At 44.0% G+C, this 17342-nt stretch overlaps 1 protein-coding gene across 1 annotated transcript; it reads left to right on the top strand.

Annotated features, from left to right (window-relative positions):
• The first annotated feature begins 10418 nt into the window (after nucleotides 1-10418).
• On the top strand, nucleotides 10419-10994 carry LOC119566679 (interferon epsilon-like). The gene has a single exon (XM_037903070.1). The coding sequence runs from the start codon at nucleotides 10419-10421 to the stop codon at nucleotides 10992-10994; it is 576 nt and encodes a 191-aa protein (XP_037758998.1).
• Nucleotides 10995-17342: the final 6348 nt, after the last annotated feature.

The following is a 17342-nucleotide window of genomic DNA, read 5'->3' as shown; positions in this document are numbered from 1 at the left end:
ATTGTTGACATTGTGTGTTTGCTCTATATTTCTATGATCTCTTCTGTGATCCAATCTCACCTCTGAACTGTAACATGCAGTATAACCACAGTATAACAGCATAACACATGTGAACTGGAACAGCTTCCGAACAAGCTACCTGAGGCAGGAGTTCCATTCAGAGATTCCAACATAGACTCATCAGCCAGCTGGGCATCTGGAGACAGGTCTGGTTGCAATGATGGAAAGCGGGACTCTTTTACCACGAAGGAAGGAAGGACCTTCAGCTCACCAGGATGAAGATGAAGAGATACCAGTTATTTCCTCTAGCAGACAAGCAGTTCAGCATCAGCGCTGGCAAGAGAATCCAAGTGGAATTACGCAGTTTTCAACTACAGGACAAAGTCACAAAGAAGTTTAGAAGTTAAAAATACCAACCGTTTTAGAAGGACTAACTGAAATCAATGAACATTTTAGACATGATTTACAATGAGATACAGTGGACTTTTAAAAGCTGTTGTGACTACTTATTCTATTTGTGCATTGTGGAAATAGTTTCAGGGCATTTTATGATATTTGTAACAGGATATTTATATCAGTCTATTATTCATTGCTCTTATTTATATTTTATCATAGATTAATTGGAATAAATTATTATTTTATACAAAATGGCAACAGAGTGGTAGTGATTTGGTCAAAAAAAAATCCAACCAAACACTCTATTATTGTTCAGCCTTAAAACCCCAAGTCCAGAAAGTACCTATGCACGTGACTTATAGTATGTGACCCATCCTACTGGTGTTCATGCTTCCAGTTGGGAACATACTTAGATACACGGATGAATCAGTGTGCAAGTTTACTGTACTTCCATAGGAAAAAAGAAGGTATGGAGTGATAATTAATCTTTCCACGATAACAAAACATGCACCACACCTGATCTCTGCCTCTTTTTCCTCTGCTACTTTTTCCTTGGTTGTTTTCCCCGAGCAGATAACTTCTTCTTGTGGATGTTTGGTGGAGTAGATGTGCTGGAAGAGGCCAAACTACTGCCAGGAGGGGTAGAGGAGGGGAGAAGAGGGCACCAATCAAGACAGTATACACCCTCAAACACACACCAGTTAAGTTACCATTTAATTAGCTTGCTCATAACTCCGTCAATCAGGTTTGTGTGCCTTCACATACCACCTCCCCACAATACATTTACAAGCACCACCCCCGCCCATTAAGTGTGGGCTTCCATGAATGCTCATCATTTGTGTGTCCCACATACACATTCGGTTCCATCATTTTTGTGTGAGCGCATCACAGACAAAATTCATTCTTGAGTGCACACCACAAACAAAAGTACATGTGTGTAATGAGAGCGGGAATAGGGCATTAGAATGAGGATTATCAAACTTCTCTGTCACCTCTAAAATGCAGCCCCCAGTTTGGGGGTGTCAAGCTTCCTTCCCCACTCTGAACTCTAGGGTACAGATGTGGGGACCAGCATGAAAGACCCCCTAAGCTTATTCTTACCAGCTTAGGTTAAAATCTTCCTCAAGGTACAAACAGGGAAAGAGCCCACTTGGAGAGGTCTTCCCTCCAAAATATCCCCCCAAGCCCTACACCCGCTTTCCTGGGGAAGGCTTGATAAAAATCCTCACCAATTTGCATAGGTGAACACAGACCCAAATCCTTGGATCTTAAGAACAATGAAAAAGCAATCAGGATCTTAAAAGAAGAATTTTAATGAAAGAAACAGTAAAAGAATCACCTCTGTAAAATCAGGATGGTAAATACCTTACAGGGTCATCAGATTCAAAATATAGAGAATCTCTCTAGGCAAAACCTTAAGTTACAAAAATATACATTCCATTCAGCACAGCTTATTTACCAGCCATTTAAACAAAAGGAAATCTAATGCATTTCTTGCTAGATTGCTTCCTAACTTTTTACAGGAGTTCTGAAGAGCGTTCCTGATCTGTTCCCGGCAAAAGCATCACACAGACAGACAGACAGACCATTTGTCCCCCTCCACTCCAGCTTTGAAAGTAACTTATCTCCTCATTGGTCATTTTGGTCAGGTGCCAGCAAGGTTATCCTAGCTTCTTAACCCTTTACAGGTGAAAGGGTTTTGCCTCTGGCTGAGGGATTTTATAGTTCTGTATACAGAAAGGTGTTACCCTTCCCTTTATACTTATGACAGGGGGAATACATCAGTCAGTTACTATCCAAGAACAATACTGAATTCTTCTGAAAAAGTCTAACTGCCCCAAACCTATTCTGTGCGAGAGAGAAACTATTCCCATTCATGCCAGCAGACCTTAAATTAAAAAAGGGGCCATGCTGAGTGGAGAATTTAGTTGAGCTCTTTGACAATATCACCTGTATCATAAGGAGCAGCCAATGCCTGTGGGGAATCCCAGCTCCCATTTCTTAAAAGAGAGGAAAACTGTGTAAATATCCCCCACTGAAGTTCTCCCACATCCTTCCAATGGTGGGCAGGAAGGAGGAGGAGCAGGTTGGACCCCAGCCTTCCTCATGGAAGTGGCTGTCGTTCCATCTCCACACTCAGCAGATTCTATGGTTTCTGCACCCAGCAAAAAGGTCTCTCCGGACACAGATCTGCAGCATCTGTCTGAGCTCTGGTCCCATTAGATTCCCAGTCCTTTCAGTGCCAAAGAGTATTTTCAGATCTATGATCCACCTACACAAAACTTGGTGGAGAGGTGGAGCCTCACTAGATCTGATGCCACCAGCAGGTTTATCACTATAATTTCACTCCCCCTCCAGGGAAGAGCTGAGAAAGGAAAAGGAAAAAAAATAGAAATCAGCTGTTGCCACCAGCTAAGTAAAAACCCTGTGCACAAACCTCGTAAGACATCAAAAATACAACCCTGTTCTTAAAAAAGGTAAATATTAAAAAAAAGAGAGAGAGAGAGAGAGAGAAAGCTAATTGCGTCTTTCTAGACATTTCCTGATCTACGTAGATATCTGGGGTTTCAAATGAGTAGTTTCTAGGTATGATACTGATGATATTTCATACCTGGCCCCAGGCTTCTGACAGCAGAGCTGCTGCCTTCTCGAACTCTCCAGTTGGGAGGACAGACAGACAGATAAAGGGAGAGTTTTTCCTCCATTTTAAGAAGTTCCAGCATGGTGAGCACCCACTTCCTTTCACTTATGCTTTGCAAAGAGCCTTTTTACCCCTTTACAGGTAAAGCAAGTAGAGAACAGCTGCTACGATGGATTTTACATCTAACTGGCTGTCCATAAAAGGGAGCTTCCTCCCCACCTTCATTTAGCACAACAGCTTCACAAAACTTGCAGCCACTGGCCCCCCTCTGGCCTTGCGGCCACCGGTTAAGCCGTAGGCTCCTCCGCCTCCTGTAATTTCACCTCTTGGAGATTCCAGCATGCCTGTCTCTCGCTCATCCCCCTTTGTTTTGCTGCTCTCCAGTCAGTTACTGCAGGATTCTCTGTCCACGCGGTGCACATTTGATTCCAGTTGTCGCAGAGTCACTGTGCGACGCTCTGGAACTACTCCATACGACGCCAGTCAGGACTCTCTGGGAGCATGCCTCCTCTCTTTTACTATAGTGTTTCCAGGGCAAGAAGCTTACACAGCTTCGACCTTCCTGGGTCTGACCTTAGAGTATTCAGCATCCCCTTTTCACACTGTGCGCTTCCCACAGTGAGTCCGCACAGGCGGGGTCCTGGGGAAGCGAAAGAGCCCTGTGCCCCAACTCCCTAGTCAGAGGTGACTCTTAGCCAGCGTTAACAGAAGGTTTAGTCATCAACAGGAACACAGCATAGAACGGAGCTTGCTTTACAGACTTCGGTGACTTTCAGCCAAGTCCATCTTGGAAATCCTGAGCCAGACATTGTAGAGCTGTGCAAAGGGAGAGGGCTGCGCGTTGGAATTGGAAAATTCACCAAGGCACAGCTGATTGCCCAGTTGGAAGAGAATGATCACGCGAAGTAGCCGGTTCCTGAGCCAGCTGGGGCCGCGAGAGAGGCTGGGAGCAGCCAGGCAGCCCCGGGGGTCATCCCAGCCACTGACCCAACTGGGGATGCGGGAGGGGCTGAAAGCAGCCAGGCAGCCCCAGGATCCACTTATCTGACCAGAAGGAGATCTTCCCGACCGAGTTCCCAGTTGGTGGAGCTGAGACGGCTGGAGTTGGAAATGGGACTGAAACTGCCTCCGTTTAAGGAAGGGGATGATACAGATGCCTTCCTCACTGCCTTTGAGAAGCCCTGCAATGTGCATCAGGTTGGCTTGCAGACGGGCTTCGGCATCTGGCCCCCTTACTGGGTCCCAAAGCCATAGAGATGTTCAGCCAGATAGATGAGGTGGAAGCAGGGGACAATGAACTCTTCAAACAAGCCCTGCTGCGCACATCTGAGCTGACCCCAAGCCATACAGGAAAAGGTTCCGGAGTGTGCAGAAGACCCAGGGGATGACCTTTCTGAAACTGGTCACGCTGATGGGGGAAATACACCCACCAATCGGTAAATGGGGCCAGGGTCCAGACCAAGGAGGATGTGATTGAACTAATGGGGCTGGAGCGATGACATGAACTCCGTCCCCCTGACCTGAGGATGTGGTTCATGGACAAGAGGCTGAAGGACCTGCGCCATGCAGGGCAGCTGCCTGATGAGTTTGTAGACAGCAGGTTGGGATATGGAATGAAATCCCAGGGGGACAGGCCCACCAAGAGGACCAGCTGGACCTGAGGTGTAATTACTGTGGGCAGGGGGGCCCACAGATGGGGCCGGTGCCAAAAGCAAAGGGACAGGATGAGCAAACTGAGCCCTCAAAGGGTTAACTGGGTGGGAGCCCAGCCGGAGGAGGGTCCCCCAGAAGTACCGCCGCAGGCTACTGTACCTGGTCCACAATGTCCCTCTCTCAGGACACCAGGGAATCCAGTGCAGCAAGCAGAGGCTGCTACCGTACTTTTACTGGCCCTGGATCTTTGATACCATCCAGAAGTACTGCAGGTCCTGCGACCCCTGCCAGAGAGTAGGGAAGGCCCGGGACAAAGGGAAAGTAGCTTGGAGGCCCCTACCCATCATAGAGGAGCCTCTCCAGAAGGTGACCCTGGACATAGTGGGACCCCTCAGCAAAGCAACTCGGACAGGGAAAAAATACATCCTGATGGTGGTAGATTTCACTACTCCCTGTCCAGAGGCAGTGGCCTTGTCCTCTATCGAGGCAGACACTGTGGCAGATGCACTGCTGACTGTTTTCGGCAGAGTGGGGTTCCCCAAGGAGGTCCTTACAGACTAGGGGCTCCAATTTCATGTCAACTCTGCTCCGGGAGAGTTGTGGGAGAGGCGTGGGATCCAACACACCTGGGCCTCAGCGTATCACCCTCAGTCCAACGGGCTGGTGAAGAGGTTCAATGGGACCCTAAAGATGATTCTGAAAACCGTTATGAACCAGCACCCACAGGACTGGGACAAGCACTTACCCCACCTGCTGTTCACGTACCGGCAAGTGCCCCAGGAATCAACCGGGTTCTCTCCTTTCCAGTTCCTTTATGGGTGGAGAGTGAGGGGACCCCTGGACTTGATGAAGGACGAATGGGAGGGAAAGGCTTCCCCAGATGGAAAAAATCAGTGGTGGAGTACGTACTGACTTTCCCAGAAAAGCTTGCTGAGGTCTCGGACTTGAACAGGGGGAATTTAGCCAGGGCCCAACAGAAGCAAAAAGACTGGTACAATCGCTCAGCGTGTGCCTGCTCCTATGCTACCGGGGACCAGGTGACGGTTCCCATTCCCTTGACAATGGACAAACTACAGGATGCCTGGGATGGGCCCTTGAAGGTCATCAGGCAGCTGAATGAGGTAAACTATGTAGTGAAACCCTTGCCGCCAGAGTCGGGCGCCGGCACAACAAGAATCCATGAAAAGGTTACATTTCTTCTGGGACGATTAGATCCTGAAAAGCTGAACACATCTTTAATGAAACGTATTCAACACAAGAATGGCCATACTGGGTCAGACCAAAGGTCCATCTAGCCCAGTACCCTGTCTTCCAACAGTAGCCAATGCCAGGTGCTTCAGAGGGAATGAAGAGAACAGGTAATCATCACGTGATCCAACCCATCGCCCATTCCCAACTTCGGGCAAACAGAGGCTACCGACAATGTCCCTCTTCCCACCAGATTTTTCAATTTAAAGCGGATTCACCCAGTCCCTTAACTGTTGTCATACAGACACACGTACATATGCTGGACATGGACATTAGAGAAGCAATCTGCGACAAATAAGTGGAACAAGTTTTACATTTCTACCTTTCTTGTATGACTCTCAGGGCCAAATGTTTAACAGACCTCCTGAAAGGCTTCCTCAACATTTGTAGGCAGATTTATTTGCAAGGCAAATTGGTCAGTTACGTGTAGTTTCTGGATTTCCATAAGACTTGGTGCAAATGCCGAGGTTTGGCTCTAAAAGATCTGTTAGCTAGCACTCAAACAGGAAACTAAAACCTACTTCTAAAGCAGATAGCTAATTTATTTAATGGCTTTGAAAGATTGCCGCCACCTTTTCGATATCTTCTGCCTGTCCGTAAGTCCTTCCCAGAAGGTCAGTAACAATAATATCCACTTTTATAAATAAAATATTTGCATGCCAAGAAGGGACACCATCAAGGTGAGTTCTCCTAACTCCCTACAAGTTACCACGTCTATGTTAAATTGAGGGGAAAACAATCAGTAAAGAAACAGATTTTCGTTTTGTGCCTTTTCTAGTTTGGAGTTTACTTATTGTTCCAAAGCAGCACAATCTATGGAGAATATTGCACAGCTACGTCAAATCCTCTACCCATATTGCAGTTTTCCCTGCGCCATTTCCTTCCTCACCTCTTTACTTCCCTTCTAGGTCTTCCAATCTGTCCCCTGGTTATTCTGGGTGCCTCCCTGCTCACTCCAGACCCTGCAGGCACCTTCTGACTCCCTGCATTTTCTTTCCTCCAGCCCTTCCTTAGCTGGGCCCACTCAGCAGTTAAACCTGGAATCACCTAATTTCTCTCAGGTGGGGCCCACTCTGGTATCAGGGCTGGCTCAGTCAGGGGCTCTCTATTAGTATCATCTCAGAGCTCTGGATGATCTCTGAGTGTTCATCTCTCTCTCTCCATATGGAGATTAATTTTATTCTCAGCCTCTGGCTCTGACCCTCTTACACCAATCACTGTAACTGACTTCTACTCTGGCTTATCTGTTTTCTTCTAATGATATTGGGCCAGCCAATGGTGCCAGGCTGCATTCCATGAGCTGAGGATCTGGCCCATTGTTCTCATGTTGGGCCAGATTCTGCCACCCTTAGGTTGACTAGTCCAGTCCCTGGTTACTGTGTTCCACTACGTTTAAATACAAGTAGTTTGTTCAATACAAGCTCTCCCTGCTTTACTGTGAAGTAGCCCACGAGCAAAGATTACCATAATTTGGACCTTCTTATTTGGACTAATTATGCTTCCATATTAGTTCAACAGCATTTCACCAATGGAGTTCTGTATACTATTGGGTGAAAACATATCACAATCATAATGAGACTCCATGAATATGTTACATGTCTTCTGGGAGGGTTGCTCCTCAGCCAAGCTCTCCCCTACCATCAGCCCTTCAGTGGCTTGGTGTGGTGGCTGTAGGCGTAGCTGGAAGAGAGAGGAAGAGCATGGCAAACATCTCTCCCTTTTTTCATGTTATTTCTTCCCTCTTGGCTTTGCCCCCTCCGCCCACCACTTCAAAGTCAGGTGAGCATTACCCCATCGCAGTCCCAAACTGTCCACAGGAACTGGAGGCGGTGACTCCTGGAGAGTCCAACAGATTCTTTTGTTGCTACCTAGGCCAGCATCCTTTGTTCCTGTGAGGCTGGGCTGGGTTTCTCCCGTACATGCCCTGATGAGGCGTGAACTGCCTCTCTGCTCTTCGAGAGTTTTTGCTTTGGCTTATTTTAAGCCATGAAGACACATTTTCAGCCTCACAACTCTAGACATGGAATTAGAACCTATAACATTACTATAACACTGCAGTAACAACAATTACTATCACATCACTATGACCACAATGCTCAGTGCATCTTGAGTCTTCCAAAGACACCCGACACAACAAACTTTGCATTAGATACCACACAATCATATTATAGGGATGAACATGGAGGTGTAGGCTGTTCCCACGAGGTGTAGAATGTCTCACCGTGAAACTGTTCCATTTCTTCTGGGAGGATTAGATTTTCAGTAGCTGGACACATCTTTATGAAACTTGTGGCCAGAGGAGGTGCTGGCCCTGCCCTTGCGGCCCTGCAAGTCAGTTTGTTCACCATTCTTCTGGGTGTCTTCTTAGGGAAAGGACCCAGAATATCTACAGCTACATGCTGAAACAGAACCTCAATTTTGGGGAGTGGCTGAAGAGGGGCCTTGACCTGGTCACATTGCACCTGGAGCCATACAAACTCTTCTTCAAAGTCTAACTTCTTCACTACCCCTATCGTGCAGAGGAGAACTGCCTGACAATCATTCTATCACATTGTTTTGAAGCTGTGCTGCGTGGAAGAAGCTTTTAATCTACTTAAGAGCCATTTAGTGTTATCCATCATCTATGACTTTAGGTCTTCCTGTGGGAAAGCCAACCACAGGTGGACAAAAGGGAGAAAAACACCACCAATACATCCCCACTTAAGCTCCTCCTTTTCATTCCACTAGCAGGCAGGAGGAAATGATTTCTGTGATGAAAGCTGGGGAAACTGATGACACGATGGCTTCTGCACAGAACACAAAATCTTTCCAAACAGTGCACCTGAGTGTCTGCATCACTTCTAGGGCTTTGTCAGACCTCCCTTCCAGTCCCTATCAGCGTGGTTCCATTACAGTCACCCTGTCAGGGCTGCCCCAAGCTGGAACAATGGCTGCTGGGGGTGTGAAACTTCAATAAGAGCGACCAAAAGCATGGTCTCATTTATATCCTGGGTTTGCAGTGTTGCTCATTTGCTTTCAGTACCTTGCAACGTCTTCCCCTGGGATTTCACCCGGGTGTGGAATACAGATGCCCAACAACCCTGGAAAGTCATGGGAGAATAGGGAGCAGAGCCCATTACAACCTGGGGGCTGCGGTAAGTCTGCTTTCTCTGCTTTGCAGGGTGTCTTTCAAAAATTTAAAGCTATAATCTCAAATTTCTTACAAAAGTGCAGGAAGACTTGGGAGACTCTAACTAAAATTAATATGCACAAAAATGTTTTCATGCTTTCTTCGTGTGATTTGTCTTTTTTAATTTCAGTGAAAATAGTTTTCTTCTTGAATTAAAACAGATTTCCCTGCCATGATGGAAACTCCAAACAACAGTCTGTGCTAGGGCTTGAGATCCAGAAAATGAAACGTGTCCACAGGAAGTGAACAGAATTAAACAAACCAGAAGAATTTCCCTGCCCAAGCCCAAGGGAAGGCCAATATTAAAAGAGAAGGAACCAGCAAAAATGGTGAACACTGAATTTCATTTAAAAAAAATACATTTGAATTCTTTCATTCCGGGACACACTTGGTAAAAAACACATAATGTGACTTCTCTGCATAACCTCCTTCTGACCACACTGTAAATCATAGTCATCCACGTGGGTATCTCTCTAGCATGTGTTACTATACTAATTACTCATCCTGTTTTATGAATTCTTCTCAATTTTTTACTCCTGTCAGCTACTTGGAGTGATCGACAGGACATGATTTTCACACCTTTCAGCTTCATCTATTCCTAAGCTCCACTGTGTATATTAAGACCTGGAAATAACAATGAGTTAAGGTGTCATTTTCTCAGAGCACTCTCTCTCTTATGGTTTCACAGAAGGAAGATGTCGATGGTTTGTGCTGTCTAGATTTTAAATGTGCCTTCTAAATGGAGGAAATCGTTAAAGTAGAGATTTGCCAATATTTTGGGGAGGCCTAACCCGTTCCTCCCACATTTACTTCTTCAATGCCTGGTGAACTTTAAATATTCCTAAACTATTTCTGTCTCTCAAATGAAGGAGGTAATGAATGGCAAGTGCACTGTCTGACCAATTAGAGGTCTTTTCTGTACCACTGTGGAATTGTGGCTGACCTTCTTCAATCACAGAAATTAAAATATGACAAAATGCCTGTATGTCAGGGGCGGTCACTTTCACACACACACAAAAAGAAAGAAAGAAAGAAAGAAAGAAAGAAAGAAAGAAAGAAAGAAAGAAAGAAAGAAAGAAAGAAAAAGGAAGTGTGGTAAAAGAACTAGAAAACAGCAAGAAAAACAGAAAGAAAAATTCTGCAACCTTCAAGAAGGAAAATCTTGTAAACAGAAAATGATCAAAGAAACATTCTCCAACCAAATACTTAAATTCCGAGACAAAAAGGAAAGACACAGCAGTCTACCTAGGACCCTCAACGAACTCCAGGCTCCAGATTCCACACAAAGTAAAGGAGCGAAAAGGTATCATCATGACCACCAGGTTTTTGCTGCACGTTTGCCTCATACTGCTCTTCTCCACTGAAATCTCATCTCGACTCTGTACCATGCTTCACTTCCAGCAGAACAAAGTGAACAAAGAGAGCTTAGAGCTTCTGCAGAAAAGGAGCAGAAATTTCCCCTCACAATGCACAAATGAAAGGGCAACTTTCAAGCCCACCCAGGATATTGTCCAACTTTCAGTGGCCCAGAAGGAGAATGCCAAGGTGGTAATTCAAGAGATCCTCCAAGAGATCTTCAACATCTTTACCAAAAACCTCACCCAAAGTGCCTGGGATGCCACTTCCATAGTCAAGTTCCAAAATGGCCTTTACCAGCAAATTCAGCGGCTGGAGGCATGTTTGAGAGCACAGATGGAGAAGGAATTAACCAACCCGGAAAGTCAGGACCTCCAGCTCACCAGTCGGAGTGTGAAACAATACTTTCAGGGGATAGATGCTTTCCTGAAAGAAAAGCAATACAGCCTGTGCGCCTGGGAGATCATTCGCGTGGAAATACCCAGATGTTTTGTGCTGGTTGACAAACTCACTCGAAGGCTGAGTAACTAAGGTACAGTACAAAACTTTTCCCTGGAGTAAATGAATTCACATTAAGGTAATTTATACAGCTGAACAGAGATAACGGATATTTTAGAACTCTGCTTATATAGGGCCTGATCCTTCTTCTACAGGGTCAATGGCCAAATCGCAACTGATTTCCTTGGCAGCAGCTTCAGGCTCTTCCTGTCCTGTACTGGAAATGGATTTGCAATTACATGCATTTATTTTTCTGTAAAAAGAAAAGGGGTACTTGTGGCACCTTAGAGACTAACCAATTTATTTGAGCATAAGCTTTCGTGAGCTACAGCTCACTTCATCGTGCATCCGATGAAGTGAGCTGTAGCTCACGAAAGCTTATGCTCAAATAAATTGGTTAGTCTCTAAGGTGCCCAAGTACTCGTTTTCTTTTTGCGAATATAGACTAACACGGCTTTTACTCTGAAACCTGTCATTATTTTTCTGTGTTTCTACTGTCATTTAGGTTTGCGATTCTTCATAATTTCTCACATATCAGGTGATGTTATGTATTGCATAATTGGCAGACCATGCAATAAAGTACGTATATTTGGAATCCTTAGCCACCTCACCAGTACTTTGGTCATCAGATAATGATACCCCCAAAGTACTCTGACTTCTATACATGTAGTATGTTTCTATTATGAGCATGGTTGCTATTTATTAATCTGTCCTCATCCTATACCACAGCTTGAGAAGTTTCCTAGAGACATTTATAAAAAATATGAACATAGCGTCAGACTCATAAGATGATGAGCTGCAGAAAAGATTGACATTCATAAATTTTCTATTGTATTTTTTCCTTTTTGTTTCAACCAAATCTCATTTCACTCCAGCTGAGGATGCAGCGACTACAGAGGTTAAAACAGTTGGATGAAATTGTACCGTTCAGTGGATTCCGTCCTCTCTACTGATCCTTCCCACAGTGACGTCTAAGACTTCTCAGACTCCATAATATTGTCCTTGTATTATGCAATACACTCACTCAAAATATGTTTGCTCTATAGTTAAACTCTTCTCTGATCAAATCTCATCTCTGAACCGTAACATGCAGCTTAACCACAGTACAACAGCAAAACAAATGTGAACTGGAAAAACTTTCCAACAAAAAAGATGTGCATAATTTTCCTCTAATGTCGAAATGAAGAGAGACGTTTCAGGTGGCCCCAAGAGGTTTTCAGGCCTCGAGTGTCCCTGAAGGGGAATGCCCAAGTGGCAATCCAGGAAATCTTCCAACATATTTCCTGCCGCTTTGGCAAAAATCTCTCCAAAACTACCTGAGGTGGGAGTTCCATTCAGAGATTACAGCGCAGACTCATCAGCAAGTTGGACACCTGGAGACGTTCGGCTGCAGCGATGGAAAATGGGACTCTCTGACCAGGAAGAAAGGACCAACAGTTTCCCAGGATGAACGTGAAGAGATACCAATTCTTTCATAAAAGACAAGCCGTTCAGCCTCTCTGCTACCAGGAGAATCCATGCGGAATTATGGGGTTTTCAAATGTTGGATAAACTCACAAAGAAGTTTAGAAATTTAAATATCAACATTTTTAGAAGTACTAACCGAAATCATGTAATAATTTTTACATGATTTAAAATCTGATGCAGTGGAATTTTAAAAGGTGGTGTTACTATATCTTCTGAAAATATTTTCAGATCCGTTTACGATATTTGTAACAGGGCATTTATGTCAATCTATTATTTATTTATTGTTCTTATTTATGTATTTATCATAGATATTTGTTACTTACCAATAAATAATTATTTTATATAAAATGGCAACCTATACCAGTAATGATTTGAATAAAATACCGATTGAACCAAAAAGAAAGAAAAGGAGAATAAAAAAACCCCTGTAATTGTTCAGCCTGAAAACCCCAATTCCAGAGAGTACTTATGCATGTGACTAACTTAAAGTAGGTGAGCCATCCCGCTCATATTAGTGCTTCCAGTTGGGAACATGCTTCAATACATTGATGAACCAGTGTCCCAATTTGCACTAATTCCATTTTAAAAATAATCCTTACAGAACGATAATTAGCCTTTCCATTCAAACAGACCACACACCACACCTGAATTCTCCCACCTTTTACTATTCTACTTTTTACCAGGTTACTTGTCCCCCCAAAAACTTGTCAATTTGGATGTTTGGTGTAGTAGACAGTTGTGTTGGAAGAGGCTAGATTGGTGCCCTTTCCCCCACTAAGCAAGAGTGCATGCACCCCTTAACACTCACCAATTACATGTGAATAATGAGAGCAGGAATGGGGCATTCTGTATTAGAATTATCAAAGTTTCTCTTTGTCACCTCTAAAACGCATTTCCCCATTGGGTGGAATGCGTCAGTCAGTTACTGCCCACGAAAACTATGGAATTCTTCTGAAAAAGTCTAACAACCCCAAACCCATTCAGCTCTGGGGGAAAACTATTCCCCTTCATTCCATCACATCTTTAATAAAAGAAGGGGAATGCTGAACGCAATGTTCAGCTGAGCTCTGACAATATCACCCGTATCATAAGGAGCAGCCATGCCTGTGGAAAAAACCAGCTCACACTTCTTAAAAGAGAGGAAAAAATTGTAAATATCTCCCTCTGAGATTCTCCCACATGCTTCCACTCAGGGGCAGGAAGAAGGAGGGGCGGGTTCATCCGTAGACTTCCTCATGGAAGTGGCTGTCGTTCCATCTCCACACTCAGCAGATTCTATGGTTTCTGCACCGATCAAAAAGGTCTCTCGAGACACAGAGATCTGCAGCATCTCTCTCAGCTCTGGTCCCCACCTTTTCAGTGCCAAGTAGTATTAGTTAGATTCTCTGCCCCCGCCTTTTCAGTGCCAAGTAGTATTTCCCAGGGCTGCTCCAGGCTGCATGCAGTTGCCCCAGACAACCTTTTAAAGTGTCATTTTTGGGCAGCTGGGATTAGGGTGACCAGATGTCCCGATTTTATCGGGACAGTCCCCATATTTGGAGCTTTGTCTTATCTAGGCGCCTATTATCCCCCGCTTCGATTTTTCACACTTGCTGTCTGGTCACCCTGGCTTGGATATCAGCTGGGAAGTCTCTGAAGCTTGGCTTGGGCTTCCTCAGTGAGGGGAAATACACAACCCGTGCCTGGTTGGTGTGGTGCTCTGTCACCCTCTACTGGCACCTGAACCATTTAGAGATTGAGGAGTCTGCTGCAACCCTGGCTTAAGACGCATTATCACATGTTCACACAGTCAAGGCTCATACACTAAGGTTCAAATGTCCAAGGTTCAATCCTGCCTGCTGACAACTTCAGCCTGTTGGCATTACAAGTGGGGGCTCATCCAACATGTCAACTGGGTAGTCTTTGAAGCTCAGAATGTGCTTTAACATGTCCTCTCCCAGAAATATACCCAGAGGTGTTTACCTCTTCCAGGGGCCATGTAGTGCGTGTAGATTATAATACGGAGACACTTTGCACAGGATTCTAACACACTATTGCTATTTACTTAATCACTCGGAAAATACAGAAAATGGAACAAAAATTGTAAACCCTATCCGCAATTCCCTGCCTCAGTTTCCTCAACACACCAGGCCATTCTATGAGCCTGTATCAGAATCACTTGGGGTCATCCAACATCCTTCTGTTGCAATGCATCACTTATATGCACAAAAATAGAGCATTCTCCTCCAGCTCACATAACCTGGCCTTGGCCAGTTCATCCCCTTCCTTCCTCTTGCCCAAATGTCCTGTGGGTCTTCCCCCTGTGATTTCTTTTAGAACCTTTTGGTTTTGTCATCTGTCTCTTTGTTGACCTTCAGTAACTTTCCACTCCTAACCCCCATTCTCCTTAACACCAACTTCACCAAACTGGTTTCCCAACTGGTTTCCCGTTGTCCTCAGCCTAGTGAGTACCTTCTCGAGGTCCTGTCCAACCTGATGGATACACATAGAAAGAGGTTTCCTATGACGACGAAATTTCATGACAACAACTTCATAATATCACTTTAAAATTACAGAGACTCCCCCCCCTTCCACCAGCCTCCGCCTGACACACACACACACACACAAACAAATCAAGCCATATGAATCAGGCTTGTGTACACTCAAGTCAGCAATTCTATCCCCCAGTTTTCTGACCAGCTGGTGCCACCCCTCCACACCCTCCAAATCAGGCGTGTGTGCTCCTTGCCACCAACAACCAGTTTGGTGCACAGAATGGATTAAACTTTCAGTTATAACATCAACAATGCCTAAAAATTACCTAAACCCAACATTTAAAATTATAGTAATAAACCTGCCGGTGGCATCAGATCTAGTGAGGATCCTCCTCTCTACCAAGTTTGGTGTAGGTGGATAGTAGTTCTGAAGAGCTATCAGTCAACAGTACCGCTGCCAACCACATAATTCAGCCACAGCCTGAACATCTGAGACTGATTAAACCTTTATGAAAAATGTTTGGCCCTTTGTAAACATTTTCTGAAATATTTGTACAGTTTTGTTGGAAAAGAATATCTCTGTAGTCAGAAAGTATAAGAAACACTCATATAAATACATATTTTAAAGAGACTTTTTCCAGAAAAGTTCCTGCAGCCATCTGGAAAGCAGTTTTGAATTTGAAGGCAACCATCCCAGGAACAGACACAATAGCATTGACTCAGGTGAACCATCAAACAAAACAAGCAGCAAATTATGAACAGCAAATACTCATAGGGAAAAGATGTGGTGACAAGGTCCTGAGCAATCAGAGTGGAATGTGTATAAATCATTTGTCAAGTCATTTTAAATAAATACATTGGCAAAATCTGAATTTCTTTGCAGATTATTTGCAAACAGGAAAATGGGCTAAACTAATCTCATATTTCATATTCAAATTAAGCTGGCTGACACAGAAGAAAAAAATTCCAATAATATTTTCTGCTATTTTCACTGAAATTTAAATGGACAGGATTTCATCAAATTCTAGTAAATATTTCAACCAGCTCAGTCTCCATCTAACCTTTCCCGGAAAACGGCTCATTACTGATGAAAATATGCTGAAAGACTATGTGTCTTTCCTCCCATAGCTTTCTTAATTTAACAGGAAAAGCTTAAATTCAGATTATTTAATTTCTCTCCTTCACATAACTATTATCTCCTGAAGCTTCAACTTGCCAGGAAATGCACACGCAGAACTCCCAGTGGAGTAAATGCAAGATTGGGGTGCAGCGCCTCTGGTATGATTGGGTCCCTTATGTGGTATACTTATGTACAATAAACTGCATTCTTTAAAGTGACATTTCCAAATCGTTCAGGCAAAACTCTAGATTATGATTTTTAAAAGTGCTCGAGGTGATGGGAGAGGGAGATGTAAAAGAAGTGACACGAACAGAAATATGGTCATGTTTTCTTCTTTTCCTTCTTTAAAATTAATATGGAAACATTCCTTTTCAATTTTTGGGTTGAAAACCGTTCCCCTTCACTGATGGAAACTCCAACATGACAGCCTAGTGCTATGGTATGAAAAACAGAAAGTGAAACTTGCTACAGAATGAAGGCTGCAAACTTCACTCATCAGACCACTTGAATTTCAATGTCCAAGCTCAGTGAAATGCACATTGAAAAAAGAATGAAGCTTGAATGGTGAAAAGGCAAACACATTAGAAAGTGACATTCATTTATGTCAGTCGCTCTAGCATATTTATTACCAGCCACGCAATCTTTTCGGACAACTCCCTTCCATGTCACTACACTACATCACTGGGAACTACTCAGAAGTGCCCAAGAAGACAGCATGTTCACACCCTTCAACTGTACCTGTTCCTTGGGCTTTTCACAACCGGTATCAGGTTCTTAAGTAAACCTCACAGTTTCTCAGTGCTCTCTGTCCATCCTCTGGTATTGGCCTACACACATGGTTTTTCATCTCTCATATTTCAAATGGCCAGGAAATTGCGAGAGATTAATAGAGACTTCTCTGGCCCCAATCTCCCACAGGATTTCTTTCCAGGCTTATCAAATATTAAGAGGTCCCTATAGTATAACTCCCTCTCAAAGGCTGGAAGGAAGGAATGAGACAGCCAGAGCATAGCAGGCTTTTCTGATTTTGAGTGCCACACCAGAAAGGGAAAGTTTTCCACCTGCTGGCAAAGTGAAGGAACAGTGATTTGGTTCTTCTAATGACTTGTTCGCTTCCACTAACTAAAAAGAAGGAAACCAAAAGTAAAAACCTCAAGCAGAAAAAACCTTGAAAAGTAGAAAGTGATGAAAGAAAAATCTTTTCCGACAGAATGCTTAAATTCAGAGACAGGGGTCAAAAACCCAAAAGTTTACAGAAGACCTTGAACAGACACCAGTTGCTCAAGTTCTACACAAACACAGGGAATCTAAGACATCATC

The sequence above is a fragment of the Chelonia mydas genome, chromosome 5 (assembly GCF_015237465.2).
Source record: "Chelonia mydas isolate rCheMyd1 chromosome 5, rCheMyd1.pri.v2, whole genome shotgun sequence".
Classification (NCBI taxonomy): Eukaryota; Metazoa; Chordata; order Testudines; family Cheloniidae; genus Chelonia; species Chelonia mydas.
This window is presented reverse-complemented; position numbering and strand designations above follow the sequence as displayed.